Source organism: Vanessa tameamea, chromosome Z (genome assembly GCF_037043105.1).
Source record: "Vanessa tameamea isolate UH-Manoa-2023 chromosome Z, ilVanTame1 primary haplotype, whole genome shotgun sequence".
NCBI lineage: Eukaryota > Metazoa > Arthropoda > Insecta > Lepidoptera > Nymphalidae > Vanessa > Vanessa tameamea.
The window spans coordinates 724,369-740,471 of NC_087341.1; the positions used below are offsets into that span (position 1 = coordinate 724,369).

The 16,103-nt window shown below is 34.7% G+C and overlaps 1 protein-coding gene across 3 annotated transcripts in view; it reads right to left on the minus strand.

Moving 5' to 3' along the window:
- LOC113404001 (discoidin domain-containing receptor 2-like) overlaps nt 1–16,103 on the minus strand; it is a 176,510-nt gene that overhangs the window by 135,008 nt on the left and 25,399 nt on the right. For all 3 annotated transcript variants that reach the window (XR_010309898.1, XM_026644727.2, XM_026644725.2), the window contains exon 3: nt 516–621. Coding sequence is in view for 2 of the 3 variants with exons in the window: in XM_026644727.2 (XP_026500512.1) it covers nt 516–621 (106 nt within the window). In the remaining variant the exon portion in view is untranslated. The remainder of the gene's footprint in view (nt 1–515; nt 622–16,103) is intronic.

Genomic DNA, 16,103 nt, shown 5'->3' on the forward strand with positions numbered 1-16,103 from the left:
ATCTCGTGCGACTGAAAGCGCATTTTAACGGCGGCCCCTAAGATACAAAACGGATGCTACATATAATGAATGCTAACAAGTAACGAGCAATATGACAGAGGAAACTTCTTTTGTGCAACGACGAGTCCGCGCTACTTTGTTCGCTTGGACTTTGTATGAGAAACAAAACACTGTCTTTTTGATTATCGATTGGAAACGACACGTTATGTTTTACTAGTTCTTATGTAAATTCGCTCGCGTTTGAGAGGTTTGGCGTCAGTTGTTAGGAATAAAAAAAGCATTCCTCGCTTGAAGTTCAAGCTTGCTTCATACCCATCTAATTCTGTTCAGTGGTTTGGCCGTGAAAGAGCAACATATAGACAGACAGAGTTACATTCGCATTAATGAAATTAGTAATAATTATATACTAATAAATGATATTAAAAATAATAATAACACCACGGTGGCTCGGCATAAATGAATACACATGCGTTCCAGCTATAATATTTATGGTGATGGTGATCTGCGGTACTCACCGTCCGTTCTGCGGTCCAACGTTGCCGTCGTTGAAGGACGAGCTGGCTGTAAGGTCTCGGTCCGGGATGAGCCCGCTCTCGATGCCCAGCGGCGCGATACATTGAGCTGGAAGCAACGGGGCAACTTCATTATATAAACATTTTAACATTCGTTTCTCAGTTGAATTCCTTAGTTTCGCTTGAAATAAATCATCTGAACAAACATAGTGATTTATTCAGACGAATACGTATATACTTGTACATCTACGAGTTTAACAATTACCCAGTATATTGACCCAGGAAACAAACCGCTTCATTAAAATACATACAGTGGTTTCTTCGTGATGCGAGAACTGACAGGCAGTCATAATATAAAATATTACACAACACTTACAAACGCATAATACAACAATATATTTGAGTCAATCATAAATAAGCTAAGCTATTAAATTCACTTGCAATAACTTAACAATAAAATATTTAAAAAACAAAAACATTTTTCTCGTTTTTTTCTGCGTTGGAAAAACAATAACCATTATTATTCGCAGATAGTAGAACGCAGCAACATTCTATCATCAAAATTAATTATTTAAAGTACCCGGCTCCACGAATGAAACGTCGAATTAGGTCGAAGGCAAAATATTTTAAAAACAAGTAAATTTTACATAGCTTACATTAGTAACTACAACTGTTCAACTATAACTGTACGTGAGATATAATGATGTTATTTTATGTTTACATATTTAAGAAGCGAACACACGCGAATAAAAGCGCAAAGAATCGTCTTTAAGGCTACGGCCACACCGGTGTGGCTAAGTGACTGCGGCAAGAAAACAGTCGGAAATCGACAGTACACCGACATCACTCAAGATGAGACTTGTAATGTATCGATACGATCGAGCAACGCGATCATCCGTCCGATCGCGTCACGGCGCTTCCACTTCCGTTCCAATGATTGTGTCAATCAAGTGGCAAGTGGGATTTATTCATCGCACGCGTAGACGAATATTCGTGAATCGATCGCGATCGTGATCGGCGACCGTCAAAAAGAAATGATTGAAATGCAAACAGCGCCGGCGCCGGTTATATTTTTAACATCACGATAAGATCCTTTTGAGATCTGCGACGGCTGGAAGGCGATTTATAAATACGCTATGTTAAGCAGTTACATACACCACGAAGCAGTCGGTCAACTAAACATTGACTCTCGAAGAAAACAAACATCATATTGAAGATTATTACAACTAAACAATTATTTTTTCATTGTTGATGGAAAATCCGGGGATTGTATAGACAATTAAAAACTTCGATTGAAATTATGCAAATGTTAGAAGTTAACACGCAATGTTTTAAAATGTATTTAAGAGAAAAGGCTCTAATTGATAATATATAACAAAGGTGGCATTATCCCTTTGACTTTGTCATACATGGGTAAAATTAGCTCATTCTCATCTCAGACGGTACATTAAACCGAGCGACGTATTTATCCAATCAAATCTTCGCCACTAATTAAATTAAGTTGCGGAGAGATCATTTCGTAATTCACTACGTTCATATCCAAACAAAACACGCACACACAAAAACATAACTATATATTATTAAAACTGATCTGTTATAAAATCAAAACTTTTCTCTGATATTTTAGCTTTAAAAAATGGAGATACAGTTTATACTTAATTCACAAACATAAATGAAAGATAATTTAGCTCAGCTGTAGACATGATATGGTACATAAGATAATTCATATATATGAATATACTGACGGTGAATATAAAAAGGTTGTGGTACAAAAAGATACATAATCGCTTAAACCACTGATGTAACATTCGCAAAGCGCACATCGCATAAACATTTGCATAGCAAATAGTACATTCCAACCGCTGAGCGAAAAATACAAACGTAAAGATAATTTTATTTACCATGCTTCTATGTTTCATTTCGAAGAAATGTAAATATCATAAAAAATGGAAACATCACAAAAAAAAAAATCGTACTTTTTACAAACGTTTACTATTCAATATTTTACTTTTATCAAAAGCAAAATAAACCAATAAATTTGATATTTGCCAGTGAATCGAAATATTCTGAAAGGTATATTTCACAGAGTAGGTACTCGTTCGTATGATACGAACTATGAACACAAATCTATTCAGGAGATGTTCGTAACTATGTTTTCCGACAACGCAAAACATGTTATATTAATATGAAATATTTTCAAAATGAGATCTGTTACTTGTATACTCGCTAGCTCTGTATAAAGGTTCAAAGGCTTCGCCGGTATCGTAGTGTTTAATGTCAGCAAATAAGGACTTATTTCCGCATGTCTAACAGTTTCATTAAAGTTACCAAGCGAAGCTATGCAGATTGATTCACTGCTATGTTTGCTTAATAAAAACAATTCAAGCAACTTGTATAACATATGATAATGACTATTGATGAAATCTTACACACCGTAATTCTTCTATCAGCAGTAGCGCACGCTATAGAGGTTCCGTAGAAACATGTACGTTCCACGCAACCATATGACACGTCTATGTATTGTTTAAAGAAAAATAATTAAGCCTTCAGCCGAAGTACCTCTTATCACATTTTATCCAAGCATATTAAACAGCCGACTAATGTATTAACAAAAACAGAGCTAAGTAGTTGAAATTAAATAAACGTAACTCATAAGTCGTCAGGCAAAGTTCTCATCGAGCATGTATATTATAATTTCCGAGGGGTCAACCATTAGTCAATCTATCAAGTGATATCGCGTGCGGCGGTGCGGGAGTAAATAAACATACATATTTGTATACACGGCTCCGTCTGCTAAGCCCTCGTGCAAACAATGTGATGAAATGCAGCTTACGTGTTGTTCTAAACTTTAAGGTTCCTGTTGAGCGAAAACGCCCGTCAGAACCAGCTCGGAACGAGTTAATAAAGTGAATTCTGTCCAAATTTAATTCTCAAACAACCAACACAACCAACGGCTTATATCATTTTGATGGGGAGTATCTCTAATTCATTCACATTTAATTATTACCGAGTCGTTGAGAGATGTCAAATTAATCAGAATTCTGCTTAAGGTGGCGCCACGTTCGCTTCAAGCCGAATAAACGCTTTGTAATAAAAAAGTCGCGATTGCGTACACTCGAAATCGTTTCAATAGGTAAAGCAATCTAGGCGTGATAACCGTCGGACGTAGTCGAGTACTATACATTTTAATAAAATAAAACATAAAAACAATTTAACAAACGTATTAAAAAAAATCCAACATTATATTTAATAATCTTCACAAAAGATATTAAAATAATAAAGTAGACACGAATGTCACATATCAAAACTGACCACATTCGTTGCGGCGAGAGTTCTTTAATTGAAAATGTACAGACAGACCACTCTAAGATATTACTATACATATTCATGGAGTGCATAGCGCAGTGGCCCTTAATTGGTCAGTGGCGTCGTTGATAAGTCGAGTCGTCAACGGAATGTATGATTAGCCGAGACAGGGGCGCGAGCGTGCCAATTTTTCATAGAATTTTCAACTTAACTTTATAAACACCGTTGTTGTGTTCATAATTTAACAACAATTTTGAACGAATTCTGTTTTGACGAGGATTTAGACGGCTTGTTCAATATTTCACTGAAAGGACGCCGTAAACCAGTCTTGTCAAAATTAGTTCAATCAGCATGAATATTAAAGTTTAATTAGCAGACATTATAAATTTTTTATCGAGGCAATTTATTGCTAAATCGTAAATTCGCTTCGAGCTCTTAACTTAGACCTATTGCATTCTATCAATAAATTGTAGGGAAATTATGTTAGATACACGAATGGCGGACTATTTTAACATTAAAATATCATTCTGAAATTATGTAGATGGTATACAAATTTTGTAATTTTAACGTATGACTTTTTACTATGAATATATTAAATATATATAGGTGTATATATAAAATTATTATATTTAATATACACTTGAGGTATTTCTTCATATAAATCAAGCACTTGTTAATGTTGACTGTCTATTTGTAACACAAAAGGGACGATCTGAAATATTTACTAGTGTATTGTAATATTTAATAATAAAAACAAATTCATTTTTATAAAACTACCGTATTTCTATTATTTACAGATACAATCGAATCATATTTACCGCACAAAATTAAACTCAATGTTACAATACGAGAGAAATTGTTAAATTTAAAAATTGATAAAGTTTGATTGAAAACCAATTGACGTAACAAAAGAAAGCAAAGAACTTTGTTAAATAAATAAACACGAGTGATTCCTATTGCTGAACAAACACGTACACGAATACACAAACAGAACGAACAATATTACAGTGGACATGTGAATTGTTCCACAATAACAACACACGGCTAAATTACAGACTCGTCGACTTTTACTTTCTGATTACGGATACGTTCGATGACATTTATATATATATTACCACTGATATATTTTTTAACTCGTATTTAGAGACATTTCTACTGTTAATATATATTAATTTATAAGCTTCAAAATCAAAATCAAAATATACTTTATTCAGGTAGGCTTTTACAAGCACTTTTGAATCGTCATTTAACAAACTATACTAAGTGAAGCTACTACCGGTTCGGAATGTACATTCTACCGAGAAGAACCGGCAAGAAACTCAGTAGTTACTCTTTTGCAACATTTAAAAATACAGTCATGTTAGTTAAATAGAATTATATATGTAATATTCCAGTCTCGACTTCACACGGGTTAAATAAGAGTCTATATAATGTGTTTCTATCGTAATATATATTTCTATTGGTCGGCATATTATTTTCTGATAACTTTAACAATCATCGTAATATTTCAGCCAGTTTACACAAACCCTTAATGAATCACTCCGTCCATTAGTGAAAACCGTATAAAAATTCATTTGGTAGTTGTTGAGTTTATCGCGTACGAACGCGACTGAAGGACTTCATTTTATATATGTAGTTTTAATGACCAATTGTTATAAGAAATGTTCGGATTTAATTTAAACTACTAAGCATCTCCGTATTCAATCAACTAAACGGAACCCTTTCAGTAGCTAATTTAACAATTTAGATATATGTAGATCATTTTAATTTCAAATTGATAAATATGTAATAGTTCTTGTCCGACGGTTAAACGACGAACACGACAAACATTGATTTGCATTCGCACGCCTTCGCCCTATCTGCACCCGGCTTTAGACACCAGTACAAGTAAACTTTTCGTAATTGATATTCATTGTGTAACAATGCTCAGTAATATAAGGGACCGAAGACAGATATATATTAATCAGTCGAGCCGACGAATGTTGTGTAAACCCGTCCTCGTCCACACGTGGTTGAAAAGAACAATAGCTTCGGAATATCCTGATAAGTATGGAAATTGCATTCCGATGACGATTACTTTTGTTACTCTCAGGGAATCATTTAAATGTTATAAAATTCATATTGCAAACACTCAATTAATAATATCTTCCAAGCTAAACATAGCATCGTCTTTTATAAAACTGTAAGCAAATATGTAGTACAGTGTTGCACGGCTTTTAAAGTCTGTGTAAGTAATTAAAGCGTAGGAGGCTCAATATTGTTAAAGTCAAACTCACTAGCGAAGATCATCCCGCAACCACTAGCTGGGGGTAACTATCAGGGTAATTTGGGTATCGAATGTCGCTCACGTCCGCAGGAATCACCTCCTACGACCCACCCTCTCGACGACTCCCTAAGTGGTGCTAAAAGAGCGACTACCTACTAGGTGATCAAGGGGTTTGCGGTACGATAAATAATAACTATTGAACGACTTTTTCTCTCGCAGAAAAGAGAGCAGTGTTTTTTTATACTTTTTCTTCGTGAAAGACGCCTCCGACCAGCGAGGTTATGAGGCCAGTGTTTCATAAGCATTTATTTTACGAGTAAACATTTGTATATCCAAAGTAACGAGAATCGGCTCAGTAAAATAAATTCATAATAACGTGTTATTTATTTGCATAATCATTCGTAAAATTTAGTTCCGTAAAATGGAAAAATTATAGAACGTTATGCATTTAAACTTTTTTTTTTTTCGATTTATTACTGGAAAGAACGTATTTTCGAAGTAAAGTTTAAAATGTCTTATATTGAACTTGGTAGTGACAATTTAAAGATGTAACTGAAAACTTGAAAACAGCGGTAAAAGTTTGTCTCCAAGCGAATAGAATCTCATTGTGCCTAGTACAAAAGGCAGTTTTAGGTCAAATGCAAATAGAATTCGCTTTTTGCGTGTCCCGACGTTCAAGTACCTACCGAGTACCGGCCACCTCTCGTTGCCGAGGACCGAGCGCTTGGGAACAAATTGCAAACGTCATAAAGCCAGTTTTGAATATTAATAAACGCGAATAAATGATCCCGCTTTAAGCAATACCATTTACTTCGACCACTCGTTCTCAAAGTTAGTCCGCAATAAAACGAATATTCGAAACGAACTCGGAACGTTAAAATTACGGGCTCGATAACAGAATCGAACGTATGCGCTCGATGTAATTATAAAAAGTTAACTCGCATGTATAAATAAGCTAATAACAAATTTATAGAGCGAGGAAAGTTTGAGAAGCGGCGGGCTCGTGCGTGCCTATGCTCTTGCGTGACATGTAGTCGTCTAATGAATAATAAACAGCGCAGTGGCGACTCGCAACTCATTCATATACATCCACAATAGGCAATAATATTTTTAACATAAAACGATTGAATGTCGACTTAAACCGCCTACAATATTGGCACTCGTTCGTATAAATTTCAGAGCATCCGTCGCTCCACGAAATGTATTCGTTACTTGGTCACGTACATAAACAAACAAACATTATGAAAAGTAAGGCTTTGTGTACGTATAAAAAGAGGTTTACGACTGAAAAATACTTCGCGTGATGTCGTCGAAACTATTATTTTAATTACTTTCATTGTAAGTCGGTGAGGGCTGTCGCCATTGGACTTCTTTTATATTTAACGGATCACTAATTTTCAGTCGGGCGTTTCGTATCGATCAAAGGTAGCGGTCCCTCAGGTACTCTGGTAATGACTTTCGAAACTATTCAATACATAGATATAATTGTAAACACGGTTGTAATAATTACACGTTCGAAAGATCGATATAGGAGCCGCGCCGTGCGGGTAATGGACGTCTGTAAATCATGCTTTAGGCGATTTCGATCGGCCGCTTTTTAGGACCGAAAAACGTTTTTTTATACTTTTTCTCGAAATCGATACCGACCGAATAATAAAGCGAGAGGACGGCTTCCACGAAACTTTAACGTGCATCTGGAATCCGCAAAATTTAACAACATGCGTCGACGCGCTTATTTCATGCGATGTTGTCGTTTGGAACTCGGGAGACGGTCGCGCCTTCCGTTCGCCGTACATTCTTCAAAATCGTCATCCATGACGCGACCCGCCATTGTCGCCGCGGAGGTACTACGTGAACTGTATTAGAAGTTGGGAAATCTGCACTTACGAGGTAAAAATATCAAAGTACCTTGTTTTTACTTAGAAACACAGTTGCGCAAAACGAATTGAACCAAAACAATTTCCCAATCGAAATGTGACAAGTTGAAAATAAAAAAATCTATACTTTTAAAAGGAAGTCGTACAAGTAGAGTACCTGACTTTCATTGAAACATCGCAAGACAAAGTGCGAATACCTAGTAAATTTATAATTCTTCGTATAACTTGATCGGAGTGAGGCGAGGCGTCCGGAGCGAGGAAGTTTCTCATTAAATATTAAAGGCGTCCATACACTGGTTGGGCAGCCTTTCCACTAGAAATTGAACTTATCGCGCTACCAGTACCGATTTATGTCTTAGCATATTTAAAATTGCATGTTACCAAGAACGAAATTGTATTAGGCCAATAAAATAACAGCTAAACGTAATAGTCACATATAGCGCTCGTCGCTTCGTTTTTAGTGGACAACCAGCTTAATTTACAGAGTTGCTCTTACTAAAAACTAAATGGGTATTGAATACATTTAAGAACGACACTCTTGAAGAGTAAAATAAATAATTAAGTCTATCGAATGCGGCTTATCTTTATTTTTATCTATTTTCAATTATTTCTCATAACTAGCCGGGTAGTGCATCTGGATTTATATCTGTATAAGGTATGGAATAAATTTGCGCGTAACTATTCAAATATATAAATTTACGAACTTGAACTAAGAACATCAGTAACCTAATTTCAAACTTACACTCATTTACTTAAGTATCAAAATAAAGTAACAAGTCGGTGCTGATCTTGAAAGACCCATGTATAGGCCCATATATAAAGGCCATGTATTCTTGCCACGTGCACACGCAAAATTATATTTAAAGATTGTAGGCTCAAACGCGGACAAGTACAATTAAGTTTTAATACATTTAATTTGTCTCGTGCATGTTAAAGGAAACTCGAAATTACGCTCCAAACCCATTCCTCAAGACGAGAGACCTGGTCCAGAAGTGAGACTCTACAGACTGATACATTACTCGCTATCTGGATACACATCGCATCATCTACCATTCTCCTTTGAAGGTAGAAGAATGGATCCCTTGGTAGTCTTGAATCAAATCATAGTAGTTTTCCTTGATGATCAAAACGCGAGATGAATCAAAATCACGAATAGAACTATGACAAGATTAAACCAAATAACTCCAGACAAACATGTTAACTTGATTAGAATATCTCAACTAGCATGCTCATAAACGTAAACAGATTTTACTTACAAAAAAATACTTGTTTCGATTTACTCAAGAGAAAATATCTCGTTTACAAGAGACGCGTTTAAAATACCTCACATACTTGTAAGATAACATTCGTATAAAATAAGTGTGTCTCTGACAAGATCATAACTACATCTCGAGACGAAAGGAAGATATTTCATTATAAATAATATTGTATTTCAATTGAATTCGTACGTACAGCAAACAAACTCCAAATTATTGCAACTGCCAGACAACATTGCGAAGTTAACAACAATATACTCTGTTGTTGTTTCGCTTGTTGAAATCAGTAATTTATTTTAGTCGAAATGTTAAAAAATGTATTTATATTAGCTGAGAATAATAAGTCAAAGAAGTCCTTTTTCTTTGTATTATTCTGAAATTTACAAACTGAAACCACAAAAGAACCTAAATTTTAAATAACGTCATAACCTTTTCAGAAGCAATTGTACACTTTTTAGACTTCTTAAGGCTTTCCATTTTTAACTGTTAACATTTGCAGATACGTTGATTGACGTAAATGTTAACAATGTGTTAATCGAATCGTGTCTGAAGTGAGCGAGCCCATGTCATTAGATATACTCGTCCTGGAGTTACGAGGAAGAAACATCGCAATTTTAAGTTAAATATAGCAATACGTATTTTTGGAAATTGCAAAATTTTGCAATACATTGAAAGAACACTATTCGAGTGTGAATTATACCTACTAGTATTACTATACTAGTATTGTAAAGTGGTATAGTTTGTGCGTTTGTATGTTGAGCGGTAATCTTCAAAACTTCACTTGAAGCAATCCTATAAAATCTTGAGTGTTGTGGGATATACTCGTAACGTATAAATTGCACCCGTGTGGAGCATGGGCGGCTTGCTAGTATGTAGATAAAGTATTATTATTCATTATTTAAAGTGGCGAGTTTATTATATATTTTAGCCCGCACTAAAAGGCGCAGCTTTGCCCGCGGAATTTTAAAGAAAAAAATGTATTATGTCTTCAATGCATCTTATCATTCAAATGTATATTTATTTATCTGGTGTGCTTAACAACAAAAAGTGTAAACGGGGCGACCTTTAATCAAATGTTTATAAATAAATTATAACAACGACGCCTGCAGCACATTTGTCGAGACACAATAGCATTATTAAAAAAATAGTTAAACCTATATACAGTATCGAGTAAAGTGATCTATTCTGCTAACGAAGCTTACCGCATGCTCTCGTTCTTAAATATGTAATATCCTTATAAATACATATTGCAAATGTAAACTTTAAGTTTCATTTATAGGACACGAAGATTTCTCGAAGACATTTCGATGAAGTTTTCGTGTATCTGTTATAGTTTTGGCAGAGTTCGCTTCGAAAGTGTCCGAACTGACAATTTTTATCTCTGACTACGTTGACATAAGCTATATTTCAAAATATATGTAAACTATAAAACATATGTAACGTGTATTACTAAGGTCAATTCTGAAACTACAAGCTATAACGAAATAAAAGTTTCATATCAATCAGATATTTAGTTTTGCAGTGAACCCGGATAGAAATTGAAAAAACTTAACTTTATGTATTTAGTGATTTCGCTATCATCGTATCGGGGGTGTTGCAGATGCAGAATAGTTTACTTAATGTCACATCCGCGGTTGTACACGTCAAGCGATTACCTGCCAAGTTTAATATATCTCTTTTTTTAAAGAGATATTAAACTCAAGCATATCATTAAAATTAAAAACATGAAATTACAAATATGTAATTTTATAATTCTCTAAAAATCTTCATAAAAGCAGTAGAAAATATTAAAAAATTGGAACATTAAATTGAACTAACTTTTCCCCGCGGCTCCACCAGTGTCAATTTTTTCCCCGTAAAAGTCATAATTTATTTTCCCATGTCCTTATCCAGGTCCCAGGGCACCTCTACGTCATATTTCATTACCATCGGTTCAGTGGCTTAGCTGTGATGAGGTAACAGATAGGCATATCGAGTTACTTTCGCATTTACGAGTATAATGTAAGTCTGATAGTCTGATAGTCTGATAGTCTGATAGTCTGATAAGTAGATTAAAATAAAAAAAATATATAACAATATTCATGCAAATAAATTCAACTGGTGAACATTCACATGAATTGCTCTTGAGATAAAATTATTCTTAGGCGCTTGAAGACTCACTTGTTAACAATATATGACGGCGATTTATCGCCATTCAATCCGGTAGGTATCATTTTCGCCTCGAAATATCTCAATGAGGCTGTAAAACTGAACTTATAGTTTCAATGAAAAGGAATATAACGATCCGTACTTTAATATTTAATCCTATTATGAAATCCTAACTACACAACTGTCCAGCCAAACGAGGACTTTAAGGTCCTCTATTATCTAGACTTATGTATATTGTTAAGTAGGATTGAAGATGTCACGTTCAATTGGATAATAAACACAAATTTGGCAATCAACGATACCAAACTCTGATTTGAAAACGCAAACTTCAGTTAAGACCATCGCGTCAATTCATTAGGTCTCGTCTCGATATTTTTTACTGGCGAATAATTAATACTGATTCATTTTTGTATAGGCTTAGAACACAAGGCCACAAGATCGCAAACGGTAGTACTGTAAGTCAGGAATTTTATACAGGTTCTGACTCAATTTGCATTGAAAGTAGCAACGGCGTCAACAGTCTAGGCTTTCAACTCGGTTTCTATATTTGTTATTGCGCCTTTGTAAGGCACTCGTTAATTATTTGCAACATTCTGATGAGATTCTAACACAGCTTGTGGCCATTGGAAAAATTGATTCATATTATCTGTATTTTTTAACGATGAATAAACGAGTGGTATTTCAATGACGGTGTAACGTAAATTAAGAGTTGAGATGCCGTGTCGTGTTGTTAAGTTGACAATCATCTTTTCAAATATAGGAATCGTATTGTCTGTTTGCATATGTATACACGGTACGTATATGTACATAAAAAATAACATACTTTTCAATTTTTGTCTGTCTGTCTGTTTGTTCCGGCTAATCTCTGAAACGGCTGGACGGATTTTGACGGGACTTACTTAGATAGGTGATGTTATCTGCCAACGATTATGAAGTCGCTGTCACAGCTGGTTAGATATATAAACGCGAAATTTGCTCAGTTTTTCTGTTATTATCTTACCACGACTAAGCCACAGTGGTACCCCGGGACCTGTGTACAAACGTCTGAATCCTTGGTAGATTTATGGAGCTTATATTCAGATCAACAATTTAGTATTTAACTAGCAACTATATTAAAAAAAAACAGCTTCGAAACTCCACACGTCAGCAGTGATCCTCAAAAGTCCGTATAACTCCACGAGAATAAAAAGACTCTCACAATTAAATTCAAATGAGGTCATTAGAACTGAAATCTAATGAAACGAGATAAAAAGTGACCTAACTGGCATTCTTTATAAAGTTCGGAAGAGTCTTAACTAAAGAAGTTGGAAAGTAAGTCGGAAGCTCAAACAAAGTTAGCTTCTATCCCTTATGAGATATCAAACATTATATATGTATAATATTCGAATAGTTTTTAATTATTTCATTTAAAATCATGCCGAAACGTCAGATGCGTAGTTCGTTAAGTCGGATTATCTCGAACTACCAACAACTTTTTAGTTGGCAGAAAGCGTTTATTTCATCTTCCATATTTGAAGGAATTCTCAAGGCAGGAATTTTCGAAAACTTCATAAAACGAAGTATTTGTAGTAGGGAAATTATTTTACATGAACATTCTCTAAAAGTCATATATGTATGTTTTGTTTCAACTACAAATCGAATGTTATTACAAAATATTTTTATTATATTATAAATACTAGCGACACCCCCCGTTTCGCACGGTGGAATACTGATATAAATATTTTTTTCATCAGACAATACAAACCGCTACGTCCCTGCATTCTGAATCTGTAATATCATCGAAAATATTCATTTAAATCACATCCTGTGAAAGTCACATTGATTTATATTAAATGCACAATGTATTTAAGGTATTTAATTCGATAAGGAATAATATTGTATTACTTAAAATCGTTTTGTAAATAAGCCATTATTACTCGCAAAAAGTAAATGATAAAAAATGGTTATTGTGGGTTATCCCTAAAAGATATACGTAAACCATCACATTTTTGTAGACCTTTTTCAGGTGTACAATACTGTTGTACATTTTTTTGATCTATCCCGTAGGGTTTAGCCAGAGTTTGCAATGTAAGCGCAAAAAATGTGTTTATTTACGAAATCACATTAGAAACCTCTAAAATTATCAGTGTTTCTTTACTATATTATACATAGAAGCCAGTCTTTCGAATCACTGTATCTATTAAAGAAAACCGAATCAAAATCGAACTAAAAAAGCCCTAAGCATACACAGGGACAGACAGACAGCGAGAAGCGACTTTAATTTATACCATGTAGTGATTACCTTTGTCCGCTTAAAAAATATGTTATAACCAGTAGGACCCATATAAACCATCATTGCAAAAGATAACATTAATATAACTACTTGTTGGCAAAGTATGATGTATGAGTACTTTATAACATATTATGCTATAGAGGTATATTGAGGGACGACATCATTATGTTCGAGTCGATTACTTGAATTAGTTATGGGCCCCGGCAAGGACAAGTGTTGTAATTATTTGGTTTAATTCGATTTTAATAAATAACTACCGTTATCGACTCCTATTCTACAACACACTTTTACCGTTTTTACTAAGTCAGGCGTTTTTCATTCTCAAAGGTAAGTGAAGATTATCGTCAGTCTTGATTGATTCATTCGTTGTTTATATTATTTATTATTTTGTCATCTGAAATTGAATTTTGAAAGTTTTAGCCACCTACATAATCTGTAAAACCGGATTTCGACCGTACCGTTAGCTGTTCAGTTATATCGCAAACATAAACCTGTTATTTGTGTAACTACAAATATTTGAACAAACGAGTATACAGGGATGCACAGACATGACCTACGATCCTCTTATATTTCGAGATAACAGTAACGAAATCCGCACAAAGCGACAGTGTTAAAGAGCATCGTATGTTTGCTGTGTCATTAGAAAGGGCCATTGTTTCGCATCGTGATCTCGGAGCATAAAAGTGAAGAGACGATGGGCTGAGTACGTTACGCACTGTTAAGGTAAGCTCAAACCTTACACGAAGTAAGAAACGTGACTCGTGATCTGAACGCCTCACCACACAATATTCATTTATGATTTTAATACTGAATGCAGCATTGAAAAGCGAATAGATAATGTATCAACGTAAGGTGCAAATAGACAATATTTAAAAAATTATATTTAATTAAATTAAATTAAATAAAAAAAATATCCCCATAATTTTGCTCCTCATCTTAATAGAAAAGTACAAACATAAATGTTCACCGTAATTATATGTAAACACATAAAAATCAAATAGAAGCTAATTTACTTTACATTGTAATTTTTTTTTTAATATTCCGTCGAGGCTTGTATGTAACCATCGATGATAGATGAGAAAACTCTATGGAATAAAACGCAATCCGATCCATCATAAAATATATCGATGTCTATGGTGTCGGTGGTGTCGTTCTCAGGTGGGTAGAAACAGCGTGCCTAGTTTGTGCCAAGCTTAAAGTGAAGAGACCATCTCTTAAGACTAACCCCTGAAGGGATCTAGACGTCCAATGAATTGTTTTCAGGGCCCGACGAGTCTTTTGTCTCACCGCGCCTTCTCAACAAATGTTTCGTGTTGTTTCTTTTTGATACGCGATGTGTATGTACGTTGAATACTTGAGGAATTCCTTTCTTAAATATTTCTTAGTGTATGTTAGACAAATATTATGAATTTTCCAAGAGTCATGCAAATAATACCAAATTCACATGTAACAACTGCCCGAAAATAGTCGTTTTAGCCCGTTGGATTCTATCCGTAGATGACGGTTACAAAACCGGGCCGGTACTATTAATTAAGTTCCAAACATAATTGTGAACAAATTAAAAGAAATAAGTGGATATCGCATCCGCGAGCGATAGAACGTAATCCAGCTACGATTTAGCCCTCACTCCGACCGAATTTCAACCAAGGCAGCAAATCTCAAAGATTGTCCATCTACACATTTTCGTGTCTATATTTCCTTATTCTCCTAGAAAAATTAACAAATAGGCACTGGAATAAGTTGCAAAGACTCAATCAGTCCATAATTACTTTTTAAAAATGCGACGTTGAACAAAATAACTAATTTCGAAATGAAATATTAAAACAATTTTAGACGTACTATTGTTTAAATTATTATTTCAATAATAATTACAAGTGATAGTAATTATTTTACTTTAGGATTAAACTCAATATGACAAAAAGTAACCACTTGATGAACTATGCAAATGAACAACCCCCTCAGGGCCGGAGGTTAAAGGCTCTCTGATAGAGACAAACGCTGAGTGATCGTTCATTATTTCTCTCTGAACGCTTTCATAATAATTACGACAGGAATATGCAATATTAAAAACATAGCATGGTCGACGAACGTATGTAATTTAATTGCTGGAAAAAGAGCAATTACTTAGTTTCGTGCCGGTTCTTTTCGGGAAAATCTATGTTTTGAACCGGTAGTTTCTAGTAATTGTATGAGCAAGATTCAAAAGTACTTGTACAAAAGTATTTTACAATTTATATATAAACAAAGGCAAATCATTAAATGACTCAAAGATAAGTGGTGATCATCGTTCGAGAAGATATTGGTATTATTATAATATTATGCATTAGCCATCCCATCCATTGTAAATGTGCTGTGGACCATGGACGTTTGTTCCATGTGCCTGCAGTAATACTGGCAGAACCAGCTACTAGGTGGTAGAATGACTTGCACTGAGCGCGATGACAAATCTTCGGAAAAGTCCCAACT